General features: G+C 42.3%; 2 protein-coding genes across 3 annotated transcripts; both read left to right on the forward strand.

Annotated features, from left to right (window-relative positions):
- The first annotated feature begins 1,519 nt into the window (after positions 1–1,519).
- LOC121612378 (rho GTPase-activating protein 4-like) lies at positions 1,520–10,589 on the forward strand. 2 transcript variants are annotated; one of them, XM_041945218.1, is made up of 22 exons: positions 1,520–1,640; positions 3,264–3,353; positions 3,558–3,729; positions 3,881–4,043; positions 4,196–4,330; positions 4,409–4,537; positions 4,630–4,758; positions 5,010–5,231; positions 5,314–5,415; positions 5,946–6,119; positions 6,206–6,290; positions 6,469–6,496; positions 6,653–6,752; positions 6,899–6,959; positions 7,238–7,315; positions 7,438–7,566; positions 7,658–7,763; positions 8,333–8,560; positions 8,640–8,695; positions 8,787–9,018; positions 9,110–9,158; positions 9,817–10,589. In XM_041945218.1, exons 2-22 carry the CDS (start codon positions 3,287–3,289, stop codon positions 9,991–9,993), a joined length of 2,622 nt encoding a protein of 873 aa, XP_041801152.1. In that variant the 5' UTR covers positions 1,520–1,640; positions 3,264–3,286; the 3' UTR covers positions 9,994–10,589. The 2 variants fall into 2 exon arrangements, with proteins under 2 accessions (XP_041801152.1, XP_041801153.1); XM_041945219.1 differs by having other exon boundaries at positions 4,268–4,330.
- Positions 10,590–11,676: 1,087 nt separating this feature from the next.
- ssr4 (signal sequence receptor, delta) lies at positions 11,677–15,026 on the forward strand. Its single transcript, XM_041946198.1, has 6 exons — positions 11,677–11,845; positions 12,075–12,193; positions 12,287–12,361; positions 13,210–13,299; positions 13,426–13,491; positions 14,375–15,026. The coding sequence occupies exons 1-6, from the start codon at positions 11,797–11,799 to the stop codon at positions 14,477–14,479; spliced, it is 504 nt and encodes a 167-aa protein (XP_041802132.1). The 5' UTR covers positions 11,677–11,796; the 3' UTR covers positions 14,480–15,026.
- Positions 15,027–16,995: the final 1,969 nt, after the last annotated feature.

Raw genomic sequence — 16,995 nt, forward strand, 5'->3', positions numbered from 1 at the left:
TTTTTGTGTTGTACTCTTTTCAGCAAGTGATCGTATAAGCAGCTTATTTGTTTTACGGCTGTAGAACATTACATTTTTATAACAGTAATTACAGTGGGAAAATAAGTTGGTCACGTGCAAAGGAGGTTAATGATATATCAAAATATTTAGTAAAAGCAACACTTAATTGTGAATTCGTCATCACAGCTTTGTACCATCTACACAGCCAGTTAAGAGGTACAGTTGAATTCACTATGTCATAAATATTACTTCTGTTGAACACAATCATATCAGGTACACAAGGTCCATGATAAAGGTTCCCATTGATTGTGAAAAGGCCGGAACACAGTGTCCTAACTTGAGAGTTTTCAACTTTGGCGACTCCTAGTGGTAGCATCAAAAAAGACACTGTGACAGACTGCATTGCACACTGTTAAACAGTAACGGATCTGACCCTTGGACGCTAATGAATGGGCTGAAAGCAACAGGCTGCGTCAGTTTTCACCAGGTTTACCACATTTTTCTACAAATACAAAATGTATCCTAATAATGCTACATAAAAGGGATTTAAGATAAATGAAAAGCATGCAGCTCAACAGTCAAGTCAGTGAAAGACTGCTTTCTGCAGCAAATATCTGATTTCTATGTGTAAACCATCTGTTTGCAGTCGAGCTCAAAGGTGGAAATTCTTCAATTTCAATGTGAGAACTCACAATACATGAGGACTCAGTGGTGACTTCCTGCAGCTAATTGTACTTTTTCATACTTGTGTTTTTTTTAGAGAGAAGTATATGACAGATAACAGCAACTGTTGCACATTGGCCTTTCAGAAAGCTTGGCTGCTTGTCTCAAATTGGAAATAGCATCGTTTCACGCCTTAATGCCACGTAACACTTTCAGCGAGAGGTGAGAGAAGACAACAGCGCTTCTTCTGTTCAAGACAAATATTCGAGAGCAATGAGGCACCGATAGGTGAGTTGTGATTTAGTAGCAGCAATTTTATCTCCTTTTGTGACCAGGGTACACACAATGAATGTTATTGGGGACTTTCTCAGAAGTCAAAGACCCTCTTAGCTTTTGTATAACTGTTTTCTTCAAGTGAGATGTTTCCAAGGTTACAAGCTACATTATTCACCATAAACTGGTCACACAGCATGCAGGCAGATTGTGGATCATAGTGGCCGTCAGTGTTATGCCAAAAATACCCTCAGAGTAGTCAGGATGTTTTTTTTTTCCCCAACTGCACACTATAGCAGCTGATTTCATTTACCAGCCTGTGAATAAGCAGCACAGAGGGACTAATCAGTGAAAACAGCTGGTGTTTGATTGGACTGAAAACCTTCTCCGGAGTTCAAGTGGCAGCATGAAAGAGAGCCTCAAAAAGGTTTTCACTGGTCTCACTTGCACAATTGCACGCCGATGGCTCAAACTGAATGTGTGAGTGAGATGACGGGTGAGAGAGAGAGAGCAGTAGAGCAGCGAGTGTGTGTGTGTGTGTGTGACAGAGAGAGAGTCAGAGAGATGAGTTCCACTCCACCCACATCCATCCGTGTCCAATGTGAGGGGGAGGTGAAACAGTTGAGAGCTTGCTGTGTTATTAACTGGCATTATTTAGTTGCTTCAGTCTGGAGAAGACACGAGTCAAGACTGCTCCTTATCAGGTAGGACTCTCTTTTTTTTCTGGATGCATTCAACTTTTCTTGATTTTCAGTTGCTGACCTGTCTCAAGGAAACAGGCCGGTTTGCCAGTTTAGACCTAATAAACATGTTTTTGTAACGCCAAGCAAGTGCTGTCATGAAGGATCATTCTGCTTGATTATTTCAGTTACGTTATTGTTGGCTACAGACACAGCCCTCGGGTCATTAAAGTTTCATAGCTCAAGCAGCATATGTGTGTTAGTACTTGTGAAAACTCAGAGCGAAACACGCAGAATTACCAAAATAGCAACTGAAAGAATTGGTGCAGTGAGGTTAAGGCTAGCTCTAATAAAATATTGCAGCATATTGTGACGACAGGAGGTGGTGATTCACTGCTGATCACACAGAGAAAGAATGAAAGGGCGAACGGAAAAGGGTGACATAGGCTGGAAAATTGAGGCACTCTCCTTTCTACAGGGAGCTTTGGGTTTGTTGTAATGCTGCAGAGTCATTTTTAGCAGGACTGTTAGTAAATGTCTCAGCTGAAGAGAATGCTGATGAGTGATGTTTGGCTTTTGAAAAAGGGGAAGTTGAGGGGGAACGAGAGAAATTGTGTGTTTGATGGTGTACAAAGGGTTATGATCCAGCAAGAAAACACCCCACTCTTCCCCTTTCTTATGTGCAATAAATGTTGTCCTTGTCAGTGATATCTTGCAGACATTAGTGGCTAAGTTGACGTTCTCACTTTTTTAGAGGCCCATCAGATGATTGTGTGTACAAATGGCTGTCATGCATTGAGATGCTCCAGCCTCGCTCTCTTCTGCACCATTTCATCAATATGCTGCTGAGAACGGGACTAGATATTATAAGGTGGTGATAGTTGCTGTCATACAACCTCAAAACAATTGCAAGAAAGTTTGTCAGATAAATGTTTTTCAGTGATTACGGTTAATTGTGATTATTCGGTCTAAAGCATAGCTTCAGTAAGAAACTGGTGCCTAAACTGAAATATACTTTCTATGAAGATTCTCAGTCATCTTGTTGACTGAGGATCTCTACAAATACTAACCAGAAAGTGACTTGATTTCCCATTCTTGAAAACACAGAATATGTTCCGAGTAAATCAGTAAACTTGAGTATCAAACCACCTGTGTTCTCCAGAACAAACATCTCCACAGAGTTGTAGACCTTATGGTGCACCCTATTTTTAGGGCAGCTTAGATGTTGCTAGAGCTATTTTTGCACCTCATGCAATTCTGCAGCATGACCGGTGCAGCAGGCTGCACATGCCAACTGGTTTTCTAGTCGTCTGCCGTTCAGCAGAGGGTGGCCGGTTTTGAGAGATGTGTTACAGTAAGATGAACATGCACGTTTTGCTCTTTCTGTGGCAGGAGGAAGTTAGCACGGTCTGTGGAGGAGGGCGGGTGTTTCAGCGCTATGAGTGTGACAGTTTGAAGAGAGACATGCTTGGGTGCAGCAGTGGGGGCATAGACCTTTAATTTTTCCCCGACACTGTGCAGCAAAGACAGTCAGAATAGCTTACATGCACATGCAGCAGACTATGACTCTGCAAGAGAGGTAAAAGGAACAGAGCAGCTGGTATTTCATACAACAAACTACACAAAATATTCACGTCCTTTTCCCAGAATTCCAGCCAGTTGGAGCAACAATGACTTCCCATGTGAAACTCAGGAAGGAGAGGGTTGGTTTGGTGGACTACGACACACAAATCAAAGGTACAATAAGGATACCTCTTTATTAGCAGCATTTGAAGAAGCTCTCCCTCTATCACACCCCATCTTGACTGATAAACATGTGTTCCTCTCGTGGAAAAAAAAAAACCCTTTCAAAATCCGTTTCTCACTCTACAGCAAGACTTTCAGAATGAGTCATATTCTCTCATGTGTGTTTGTTGCTCCCCATCTTTCTTCCCTTTTCAGAGGTCCGTTGCCAGCTTGTAGACCAGCTGAAGGTGTTGGACTTGCAACTTGAGCAGAAGAGCCAGCAGCTGCAGGACCTGACTGACTATCTGCGCAGACGGGGCGAGATTGAAAGCGAGTACGCCCGTTCCCTTGAAAAACTCGCTGAACGCTTCACGTCCAGGATCAAGAGGTAAAGGCAATAACCTCACATATACAGACTGCGCAAGAACTGACCACAGTTCATTTGAAGCTGCTGCTGTGAATCGTTCCTGGTTGCATCTCACACATTTTTTTTTTTTTTTTGTCCCCTCGTCCTCCTTTCCTTCTTTACATGTGTTCAGAAAGGAGCCCAGTAGTCACTCAGTGGCCCAGGTCTGGCTGGCTCTGCTGTCCCAGACCCGCCAAGAAAGTAGGGACCACAGTGGCCTGAGTGATTGCTGCAGTAACTTCCTCATCCAGCCTCTCACACACTGCCTGGAGTACACACAACGCCTTGCTAAGAAGGTACTAATACAAGCACTGGCACCTACCAAACCAGAAGCACAGTCTTTCATAACGAATTTGGGACAAGTCTGTACGTGAATAGTGCAATTTGCCTGACTCTCACAATGCTACCACTTTCCCTTTCTGACTTGACCCTGTATTCCTCTTGACAGCAAACGATATCTTGTGGTTCACTGTGTTCCTCCTGCGTTTTGCCATCTCACTTTGTGGTATTTCGTCTCCAGAGTAAAGACATCTGCACTCAGCTGCAAGACGGGCTACTCAAGGTTACCACAGAGCTGCAGACTGTAAGTGAAAAACGACAACCCAAAACATTTTCGGTTTAGTAAACAAAGGAAAGCATGGCTGCGTGTGTCTGTGTGCAGGCATGGCGGACATACTACCAGTACCACTCAGACTACGTGTGTGCAGAGGGGAAGCTGAAGGAGGCAGAGAAACAGGAAGAAAAGCAGAAGCAGAGTGCTGCTAAGAAACTGGAGAGGTTGATAGAGAAAGTAAACGAATACCCTTTTATATAGTATTACGTGCATATGTACATGTATGTGTCTATTTCGCCTTTTACTGATGTGGGTTTTATGTGCCATAGAGACAAGGTAAGGTCCAAGACATCTACCTGAAGTGCAGCAAGGCCCGAAACGATTACCTCCTGAACTTGGCTGCTGCCAATGCCTCCATGAATAAGTACTACCTCCACGACATCTCTACTCTCATAGATGTGAGTGCATCAGTTAACACCTGGGTGTGTCTGCTGTCTTTTCCTTTGAACACTGTGTACTCCTCGAGGTTATGATCCCCCAACTCTAGGGCCAGTCAGACCACATGTACGACTCAGTAAGGAGATGCATCATCACTTTTTGTCTTTACTTGCCTTTACTGCTATGCCTCATGTTGAAGGAAGTCTTCATGATCTGACAGCACCCAAATTATATAGGTGATTATTGTCTGAGTTTCCGTTGTCTCCCTCAGTGTGCAGATGCAGGGTACCACCTCTCTTTGGGCCGGGTGATGCGGGCCTACCTGTCCAGTCGGTGGCGCAGCCAGCAGAACCTGAGCACGGGGCTGCAGCAGCTCCAAAACACAGTGTCTGGACTGGACCAGAGCCAGGACCGAGACGCCCTCCTGCAGGATCACTTTAACACCTTTTGTATGCCCCTTCGCTTCTCTTATCAGCCCCATGATGGAGACCAGGTCTGTATTCTATGTCTGTGTGCGCATTTAGTGGATTATTCTGCTGTTTTTCTAATTCTAATGACTCTCTTGTGTCCGTCAGGTTTGTGAGGTTAGTGCAGAGTGTGAGATGAGATGCGAGCTGGAGACCAGATTCAAACAGATACAAACCAGACTGAAAGCAGTCACCCAGGAAACAGAGGAGGTAGAGTGCGTCACACAACCCTTAACACCTCATTAGCACCCTTTTGTAGGGATGTTGTATCTACCACTGTTACTTAACGTCTGGGTCCAGGGCCTTCTGTACCACCCTTTATTTAAGTAGATGGAGAGTGTCCTAAGCTCAAGTAAACATGTGAGGGGAAAAAAAACAACAAAAGATCCAACTTAAACTGAAGTGTGCTGACTTTCTATAGAGATTAATCAAAATTTGGCCAGTGTGCCTTCAGGTCAATAAATGGCAGGAATGTGCCCAATGAGAGACTTTATTTAGACCATATTTCCAGCCTGAATCACTTAAAACCTCAAGTCCAAGTCGAGACTATTATTATTCATGTTGGGCTTCCCAACAGACATGAATGCAACATAATTTCTATTACAGTGTCAGTTCACCTCAGACTCTCATATTTTGCACACTGTCACCATAATGGTAATTTGGATTATTTATGCAACTGAATCATCATAATTAAACGCAATATTGCCAAAGCATAATATTCAGTCACCGCTGTCATACAGGCGAGTAAGAGCATGTTGGCAGCCCAGTCTTCCCTGCTGGAGAGCATCACTGATGACGATCTGGACTCTGGCAACGGTTCGTCTCAGGACGGCAGCACTGAGAACCTGACAGTCAAGCCCAGTGCGGCCCGACGCAGGGCCAACCTGCAGGAAATAGAAAACCTCTACAGCACTGTGAGTCCGTTTTTTTTAAAGTCATACATGAGAATAGCAGCAAACTGATGATAATGACTTTAAATCCCATCTGATTTGTTTTTCAGAGAATAAAAGAGTACCTTTTAGGCAGCTCCCTGGTGTCTAAACTGCAAGCAAAACATGACCAGCTTAAAGTGGCTGTGGAAAAAGGTATCGCTTCTGCATTTCGCACACAACAATACCAAAAGGCAAACTGCTGACCCAAAGTGTCATTTGAAAACAGTGCATTATGGGGTATTATATTCCATTAAACCCTCCTTCCTTTTTTTTACTGGCAACCAGAGCAGTAAATCTTTATTTATTCTGATTTTCTTTTTGTCCCTCCCAGCTGAAGCATCAAATGGACATCAGCCTCGGTATGGATAGAAATGCTTTATGAGCATTCTCTTATAAAGTCATTGTGTTCTTGGTTTAATTGTGAACAATGTTGTATAGTTTAGGATTCTACAATTCTGCAACTGTGACAAAATGAAGTTTACCAGGTCCTGACATTATGATATCTGGCTCTGCAGACACAATGGAAAGTCTATGCGTGTCAGGAAGAATCACTCAAGTGGCAATTTAATGCACAATCACAAGCTTTTCAATGGCGACATGCTGTCCTTCATACAGGTAGCTACCACCATGATTACACCACCTCACTATTTCCTCCTTTAGCATTCCTCTCTCTTGGTGTATTTCTCCCTTTGTTTTTCCATTAGCAGTGACGTATTCGACTCGCTTTTTGTGAAATTCATCACTACATTTCTTTCATTCAGGCATCAGGACAGCAAATTCCAGTTGTTGTGCAAAGTTGCATTTGCTTTATCAACCTCAATGGTGAGTATTCAAAGCTGAAGGAGCACCAGAACAGCAGCTGCACATTTACAGCTCAAATGCAAAAATATATTCCACATATTTCAGTTTAAATAAAAGTACAGTGAGACTTAAGGCCAATGTGTAGAATTTGAAAATTCCCATCTTGAGCGCCACCCAGTGGTCATATTAAAAAGCCACTGTGACAGACAGCAGTGTTCTGCCACTGGCATTAAAATCTTACAAATAGTGGCTTTATATATAAATATAATTATGGTTCTAATAATCTGTCTGTCTTCTAGGTCTACACCATGAAGGGATATTTAGAGTGCCGGGGTCTCAGATGGAGATCAACAACTTGAGGGATGCATTTGAGCGAGGTAGGCCTGTGTGTTTTAGTGTGTATGTGTTTGCATGGCCCGTATGTGTCATACTGGAGTGGCTCCCCCTAACTGTGGAGCATTAATAATGTGGGGCAGTGTGCTGTGGGCTTCCCTTACAGGAGAAGACCCTCTGGCTGAGCAGAGTGTTGACCTGGACTCTGTTGCTGGAGTGCTGAAGCTCTACTTCAGAGGTCTGGAGAATCCCCTCTTCCCCATCAAAAGCACTGGCCAACTCCTGGAGCATGTCCGTAAGTGGGTGTGCGAGAGTGTGTGTGTGGAAATGTCAAATGAGCGGTGTTTGGAATCTGCATCAATCTTTCCTTCATCACCTTTCCTCAGAAATAAAAAACGAGGCAGAGAGAGCAGCTCAGCTCAAAGGGGTCATCTCTTCCTACCCCAAGCCTGTCGTCATTGTGATGAGATACCTCTTTGCCTTCCTTCATCAGTGAGTATTTTAACACATTTAGCACATCCTGAACTGTTTAACTACGTTCAGGATGTGTATTTATAAAAAGAGTCAGTCACTCATAGGAAACCGAAATGTGTTTTTTTTTCCACGAAGAGGATGAACGAAATATTTTTACCAGCTGGCTGATGTCTTATTAGATCTGACAGAAGTGTGTTGGATGGAGCTTCTAATATTACACAAAATAATACACAACAACTTAAAAAAAAATACAAATGATTTGTTGTTTCATAAAATGGATAGCCAAATGAGATTCAGATTAAATAGTGACTTGACAGAGAACAGAGATAAAATACACAAAAATAAGGGTTTACACACAAAATATTGTGCATTTTTACAAAACAGAAACAAACCAAACTGATGGAAACACATGTATGTAATTTAAATTAAATTAAATTAAAGTAAATTGAGGTGAAATGTTTTTGATCATTTTTGGACAAATGTAAGGAGGCAAAAAAGCTTAGTTAAGCTTTGTTTCACTATGTGTCTCTCTGCCTTTGAACAATGTCACTCCATCTTTGTGTGATTCTGTGTCTCTCTGCCTCCAGTGTGTCTCAGTACAGCGACGAGAACATGATGCAGCCTTACAACCTGGCCGTGTGTTTCGGCCCCAGCCTGGTGAGAGGGGCTCAGGACGATGATGTTGTCACCCTGCAGCCTCAGATCAACGCCCTGGTGAAGAACATTATCATCCAGCATGAGAGCATCTTCCCCAGCCAGAGCGAATTACAAGGGCCGGTGTACGAGAAGTGCATGACGCTGGAACAGGATGACTGGTAAGAGCAAAGACGTTAATGCACACAACATGAATGCAGTGTATGGTGGAATGACTGTCTGTGGGTGTTTTCTTCACAGTGAGCCTATTATTGAAGAGGGGGACGTAGAAGCTGAGTGCACCCGTTCCAAAGATGGTAAGTCTGTGTGCTCATCTTAGTTTATCACCTCAGTATGGCTGTGATGGTGTGTCTGAATAGAGTAAAAGACTGTGCGACATGCTTACAGAGTTGGAAACAGGGCGCTCATCTGACAACACCATCAGCTCGTCAGCAGCACCAACACAGAAAAAAACAGAACGTCCTCGAGCCAACAGCAGCGGTTCGATGGACCAAAGCAGGCTGACAGGTGGGCCAGCGGGGGGCGGCCTCGCTTCAGGCGGGAAGCTAATGCTCCAGATTCCCGTCGGGCCACAGTGCAAGCCACGGCGGGGCCACTCTCCTGGCAACGTGCGCAGAGAGTGAGTACCGGTGCTGCAGCATTACAGCAGACTCATTATGTTTACGCCAGAAATGAATATTCAGTGTTTCCTGATCTTTTTCTTCATACAGATTTCAGGAACACTCGTCTTCAGAGGATATCTCCGTCCAAGTAGACAAGGTCTGTCTGGTTTCTCGTTTGGTTTTAAATGACTGGTTCCACTATGTGACAAGGCACCTGTTTTTAAGGATTTGTAAGTTGTAACTAATGACTTTAATAAGAGTTAGTTAATCATTTTCCACTGCTTTCACATAAATAAAAAACTAATGGGACTATTTTCTAGTAAGTCATCTGCAGCCGGTAATGTCAATAAGTTTTTGGGGGTTTTTACAACAATCTATCAAGTCTGCAGTTGCAAATGTGGTAACTGAACACTTCTGCAGCACTTTTCCAGACGCTAAGTGGTTGAATCATTCTTTGGAGAGTTTTCCCTGATGAACTAAAGACCTAAAAAGACAAATCAAGTTTTAACACCAGCCAAAGATTTTTCACAACCTGGCAACTTAAATATAGTTTGCAAACAGCTTATGAGTGATCTATTATAGTAAATGCATTCACTTTTTATATATGTTTAATTATAATTTATAAACCTTTTAGAAAGTGTCTAATTAGAAGATGGAACCAAATTACTAATACCCGAATTATTTAAAGACAATAGCACATTTTGTATTTTCTGACAAATATAATCAGAAGCTCTTGAGTAGACTAAAGTGTGGAGAACAAAGAGAGTTTTGTCTTTTTCCTCTCTCTCATCACCAATGTTTATTTCATCTCGCAGGAGGTCTGTCGCCAGATGGACTCTGTCTTCAAGGAGCTCCTCTTGCGGCAAGTGGTGCAGGATCCCTCCTCCACCGCCCCCTCTCCCTCTGCCCAGGCTCCCCAAAGGAAGGAGAGGCGGGATGGACACAGGGGTAGAGGAGCAGGGCTCTTCAAAGTCGCAAATCCACTGGACTGAGAGGACTGGCAACAGTAGATGACATGGAAAGAGAGAGAGTGATGATACTAAGGAAAACTGAGATGTAGAGTGATGTGCTCTGACAGTAGCTTTCAGCACATCTATTTGTAGAAAACTGAGATCACTGACCCATAGTCACTTCTCTGAGGTCCCTGTTGGTTTGGGCTTCTTCCCACAGGGTGGCTCCCTATTCAGAGGCCCTTTCAGTCATGTTTTGTACAGCAGAACCCTGCTGTGACTGCAGACCTGCAGTACAATGTGCAAACTATGCATTACTTGCACAGATGTGTTTGTGAATAGCTGAATGTGGTTATGCAACTATCTGCATCTGTGTAGCTGTTGATGTTAAACTGTTTTCAGTTCAAGCCAAATTTTCTCAGTTATTTTTAGTCAGTACACGCACATCTACACACAAGCACAAGTACATTATTCGTCAAATGTCTGTTTAACAAAATGAGATGGAGTCACATAGATAAGAAAACTGTGAATACTGTATCTCTAAGGAATTTGTATATATTAATGATTTGTAACTTGATTCACATTTTATGATTTGTCTGTATATGAAGGCTACATGCCAAATAAATATTTTGTCTATTGCGGCTGCTTTTTTAATTTTTTTTTTTTTTCGTTTAAAATACGAGTAGTGGAAAATACAGCATGTATAATCTGCATTTCTTTCACTTTAAACCTTGTTCATTATGAGTAGGTTTAAAATTTTAAATTGAATTTATTTAGGTAGCTCTTCATTATGATGTCCATTTAAATGAATACTGAATGAGCCTCAGGCTTTTTAGACAAACAAAAAGCAAGTAAGACTGGGGAGCATAAAAGTGTACAAATATTAAGGGCTAAATTATTTTAATGGTGGCCACAAGGAAGATGCCAGAAGAAAGAATGAGAACAAGGGACAATATCTATCTATCCTAAAACAGAAAATAGCTTGATTACACAAACCCACATGTTTCAATGCTTTTGCACTGCTTGATGTGAAAATTCTTTTGATATATTCTGGGTATGATTATAACTCGATTTTTGTTTGTATTATAAGAATGCTATCATGGCGTCAAGATTCACTTTTAATGTAACTATAGAAACCAAGAAATAAGTCTTTGAACCATAAGGATGTAATAAATTCAGTGGTGGAAGAAGAATCCAGGTCCAGGTCACAAGTAAAAAGGTCTGCATTCAAACTTAAATTAAAAAACTTACGTATTATGAGCAGAATGTTCTTAAAGTATAAAAGTAAAAGTATACATTAGTCAACAGAATGTCTCCTTTCACCATTAGGTTTTGAGATGCATACATGTATATGAATTTAAATATTTTAGCTGATTGGGATGAGCTAATTTAAATTGTCTTATGCAGCCTACTTTTGGTCTATGATCATGTTTTCAATACAAAGCCTTAAAATGCAAAGTAATGGAGTAAAAAGTACATTATGAAATGAAATATATCAGACTAAAAACAACTATCACACAGCATTTAAAATGTTTTAAAATGTTTTTATGCAGATTAGTGGTGGTACAACCTATCAAAATTATAAAATTATAAAGCTATTTAATTTAAATGATTGCATTCAAATGCTGTCCTCTGTTTTGACTCAGATGACGTGTCGACAGAGTAACTTCCCAGAATGCATCTCGGCGCAACGGTCCACGTCACTCTCGCGCATGCGCAGAGGTGCAGGAGCTGTGAGCTGAGGTGGACTTCTTCCCTTTAGTCAGTGTGAAAGCAGCAGTACAGTTCAGCCGCTGGACCCCCGGAGCAACGCGAAACCTACCTGATACACCCTCAGACATCACGATGCTTCGGATAGCCGCCTTCCTCGCTCTGCTGGTGGTCGCCTGCTCGGGTAAGTCAGCGGGCAGCCGGTGGGAGAGATCCGCCTGGGTTAATTAGCTTGTAATGCTACCCAGCCTTAGCTAGCAGCTAAGTAGTTCATCAAATCACGTCAGTTTCTCCTCTAAGATAGGTGGAGTATGAGTATTGGTTGTGGATATATACATTGTTAGCACCGTGCAGATGACGCATTGGTGTCCAAGATTTTTAGCTAACCTTCGTTCTGCACTGTGTGGTGACAGGAGAGAGCTGCACAGACCCAGCCATCACTCCGTCGGCCTACACCACCTCTGACGCCGTCATCTCCTCTGAGTCTGTCTTCATCGTGGAACTCAGCCTGGCCTGTGCCAACGGAGCACAGGTGACAGTCCACCTCCAACACTTCAAACAGACTCATCATAGGTTGATGTTATTTAGTGACTGACTCACTGCCGATCATTTCTGTCCTCTCCAGAGTGTGACTCTGTATGCTGATGTCAATGGAAGACAGTTCCCTGTGACTAGAGGCCAGGATGTTGGCAAATACCAGGTATGGTAGCGGCCTTATTAAGGCATTTGCTCTCACTGTATTGGTAATATTTTGTGGTTACTACTAGATCATACAAGTTAATGCCTCTGAAGAAGATTGATCTCATAGCCACAATGAGTTGAGTGCTGTCTAGTTTCCTGTTCCTACTCCACACCACCATGAACCACTTACCCTTAACAACAAAAACACGTTTGACACCAAGAGCCATAGGAATCATTGGATTTTGTTTGACCAGTTTGTTCATTCATGTTTGTCAAAAAGTGTCAATGATTATTGGTCGTCCACAGATGAACCATCTCTGAAAGGTTGGGTAAGGCATTTTGGAGAAGGATTGTTGATATTTGCTGAATTCTAAATTCACTGCCTGCTAGCTATCCATTCTGTGTGTGCACTGAAAAGAAATCTGCTTTTTGTACACAGCCACGTATCTGTAAATGGAAAAAAAGTGCCTTAGACTGAGCCACACAACTCCAATCAGCAGCAGGTGGCGTTTGTGTACATGCAAGACAAGGCGAAGGTGAAGGGGAGGGGAGATGAGGGCAGCGAGAGGGACAGTAGATCAGGCACGTAATCACATTTTGAAAAAGAAGGGATGGTTATATCAACAATCTTTCTCAAGAATGACTCAACCAACCTTTAAAACCAAGAGCTTATGAAAGAACAAAGTTATTGTAACTTCACACAGTGGCCAGGTGTGTAGAGGTGTATTGGTAGGCAGGATCTGTACTTGTCTCTCAAGACCTATTTTTAATTCTTCACTCAACTTCTAAGCATACCATGACCATGACCCAATCCTCTTGGGTCAAAGAAACATCAGCCTATTGTCACCATGCACCATTTTCCCTCAGGTGTCCTGGAGTCTTCCTCACAAACAGGCCAGCTCTGGAACATATCAGGTCAAATTCTTTGACGAGGAGTCCTACAGTGCCCTGCGCAAGGTTAGTTTTTGATGCATAGTTGATCATCATTTACCCGCAATGAGCTCCACTTGTTTTGCAGTTTGCTGTCTTTCAAAGAAAACGCTGCTTAATTTGATTCATATGTGTGAATCTCCTTTGTTCCAGGCCCAGAGAAACAATGAAGACGTTAATGCCATTGAGCCTCTCTTCTCTGTCAACATCGACCACAGGGTGAGTTTCTTATAGACTCTTGGATTGAACACATGATTTAGTCACAACCGTGGTGCCATTAGCCTTGTAAAATCAAGTAAACACATGAATTAAAGCCACTATGTTCATAATTTTTATATCAACATGAACCACATGACTACTTCTGTGTGAAAGGTTTCCCCTGAAGTGATAAACCCACAGAGCATTATCACCCGACTCTGCTGTTCCTCTCAGCTTTACAGAGCTTTATAGCATCTTTCAGCTCACGGTTCAGTCTTAATGCTCTCATCAGCAAGCAGTTGTTTTCAGCTCTAGAAAGCTCTAAAAACCCACTGAACATTACCTACCCAGTAAGAAAACAGCAAACAGAAGTGGAGACCAAAAACAGAAGTAGGCATCCAGAAACATGACTCCCAATGAATGTTAATGTCGCTCCGTATCTGCTAGATGTGTAAATAGTCAACTGTTTGCTGACATAATTGCCATATCAACTGAAAGGGTCATCATAAGCCAGTGCTCTTTTCATAGCTTTTTTTTCCACTGCCCCCAAGAGGCCAAAAAAACTCAGTTATTGCAAGTGTTCAGGTTAGTGTATAATTCCTGAAAGAGCTTAAAGAAAACATAAAACATGAAATGGATTTAAGGCAGAATTTTATTCACCTACACACAATCAAATTTGAAATCTATCATCCACAGTGCTAATTAATTTTATATGTACAAATGTAGGACGGCTCTATTAAGAATAACATCATACTTCAAAAATGGCTCTTGATTGGTTGTTGTGTACTTTGTGATATCCGGTCCAAGCCTGAGTTTTCCTAGAACCAGCTGAAACTGGAGTGTGTAATCAGTGTTAACTTCTCCTCCTCCTCTGTAAACCCATGATTTTTTTATCTCTCTACAGGGTGCATGGAGCGGCCCATGGGTGTCTACTGAAGTGGTGGCCGCCCTCATTGGTATCCTGGTCTACTACATGGCCTTCAGTGCTAAGAGCACCATCCAAGCATAAACAGATTCACAATCACTATTTAACAACTGGATCATTAAAGACTGTATTCTGGTGGTGCTTCACCAACGATCCATCATCCAGTGTGCGGGCAAGCCAGTAGGATTTTGCCACGTTGTCTGCTTTGGGCCGAGGAGCAAGAGTAGCGGTCTTTTTTTTAATTTTATTTTATTCAGACTGTGTCTGTCTGCCATCAGTCTTATCAATTTACAGATGATTTCATCATGAGTTTGTCTTGTAAATATAGACGGAATTTTGTAATTTTTTGATAAAACCCAACAATAAACCTGGACCACATAAATGAACAAAAATGTTGACCCTGTACTGTTTTCAGTCTAACTTAAAAGATGTTGCTACAGCCAGACCAGATTACCCCTCTGTGTGGGAGCAGGCTGGGGCTTACAGACTACAGATGTGCTGACCACCAACAGAGCGGCTCAGACCTCTATGCATCTGAAATGTCAATCATGTGACTGCACTGGCTGGCCTGAACAGGCCTAGTGTATTTGTCTCTTCCAGTAAAATGAATAAATGGCTTGTTTTTCTTCTAGTGTGATGGTGTGGTGTTGGTTCATGTGATAGTCCAGTCGTGGACCGCCTCTTCTATAAATTCCTTTTACTCCAAGACAGACTGGAAGGTTCATGGTTTCTTGTTCCATAGCAACATATTTAAACTGAAGAGTTTTTTTTCCTGGTTGACAGTGGTAGTCTGGATGACTCAACAATCCCTGACCTCATTGAGATCAAAGATAACCGGTTCCAAGAAGATTTGGCTCCCACCAGCTAATTGCTAGAGGGATGAAAGATGGTTATACTTGTATCCTTCTATGTCCTCCTTTCAATATCTGATTTAGTAAAGTTAAGAATTTCCATGAAGAAATATTTATAGCTACTGTACTCATGGAACATCACTACTAATACAAGATTCATATGATAACTATTTCTGTCTGCACTTAAAAAGTTAGTCATTTAACAGGATTTATAGTGGTTAATAAAACCATAAAGAACAACCCTGTTGCTGCACACATGTTCAGCTTGAAGCTTGTGCCTGAACTCTTAGTGGAAATTAGGGCTATTTTTGTCTGCAGAGGAGAAGCATCACTGTCCCACTGGCATTCCTAGATAGTTGAGGAGAGGGACGTGTTCGGACACAGCAGCGCTCCAGCAGCTGCTGTCCCGTCCTGTTTTCTCTTCGATGTGCACCAACATGAAGCACGGCTCAAGTGTTAAATGAGCAAACGGGCATCAGAGCTGCTCGTCCTGTAGTGCAGTGCCGCTTGTTGAACACACTGTGGCAGCTCTGTGCTGCTTTTCAAAGCAATCGCTTGGATTGAGGGTGAGGACAGCTGTTACCTCATGGACAGATTACATGAGATTATTAGTGGTTCAGTATCAGATGTTTCTAATATAATGCAACACATTGCATAATACACTTTAATATCATCGCCTGTTTTACATCCACTTCACTCTGTCACATTTAGAGGTACTTAGGACAATGTCATCTTTATGTGATCCAGTTTGTTAGAGATTTAAACTTAGCTTGTCTATTTCTGTAGCTTGCCCGAATCAGTGTTTGCACACACTGTACAGCACATTGAGTGCAGCACAACTACGTCTCACTGACTCCCTTGGGACTAATGTAAACTTTGTGTATGGGGTAACATGATCAGCACACATAAACACTGCACAGAGCACTGAGTGCACAAGGAGTTTCTCATATGTCTGCTTTTCTGTAGCTTTGTCAGCACAAACACACACACACTCTCATGGTGTAAGCACATCTCAGCTTTTGTCTCCTCTCACCTTGGCAAGGAGACAATAGAGACATCACAATGTTGGTAATTCAGAGAAGACGTGAGCTGGAGTGAATCCAGGCGCTCCCTCATGGAGTCACCTAGTAGGCTGTGGGAAGTTCGGGACGGCCTGACGGAGGGATATAAATGGAATGAACAAACAAACAGCCGCCGAGTCGATGCTGACACAAGACTCGTCCTCCTGTTTGTTGTGTGATTGAGTTTAGAACCTCGACCCACACACCAGGGCAGATGATTGCAGATGTGGAATGAAATCTTCTGAGATCGCTGCTGTTGTTTCAGACTGAATACAGTCACAGGAAGTCACAATTTATTCATTCAATGCTGCGTTGGTTATCTTTAGATATTTTTTTTCTGATTCAGACACTAATTTACAAGGTAGTGCAAAAATAAAAATCGGAATCACATTTGCTTTTATCTAATTACACCACACATGGTTTTAATTTGGATTTAGCAGGACAAATCACTTTGTAACTTTGTTTTTGGAGGAGCCCAGAGCTTGTTGCTATAAACAGATGATTAAAATTATTGAATCAGACATAATGGAGAAATAGAAGTTGCTGCAGAAGAATCTGTGTGTGTGTGTGTGTGTGTGCTGTGAGGCAGAGAAAAGCTGCTCTGACAGAGGTGTGTAAAACACTGACTCGGGGGGCAGACACCGATGGGCTTAGTGAGATTCAGCAATGTGGAAACTGGCGTCACACA

The sequence above is a fragment of the Chelmon rostratus genome, chromosome 10 (assembly GCF_017976325.1).
Source record: "Chelmon rostratus isolate fCheRos1 chromosome 10, fCheRos1.pri, whole genome shotgun sequence".
NCBI lineage: Eukaryota > Metazoa > Chordata > Actinopteri > Chaetodontiformes > Chaetodontidae > Chelmon > Chelmon rostratus.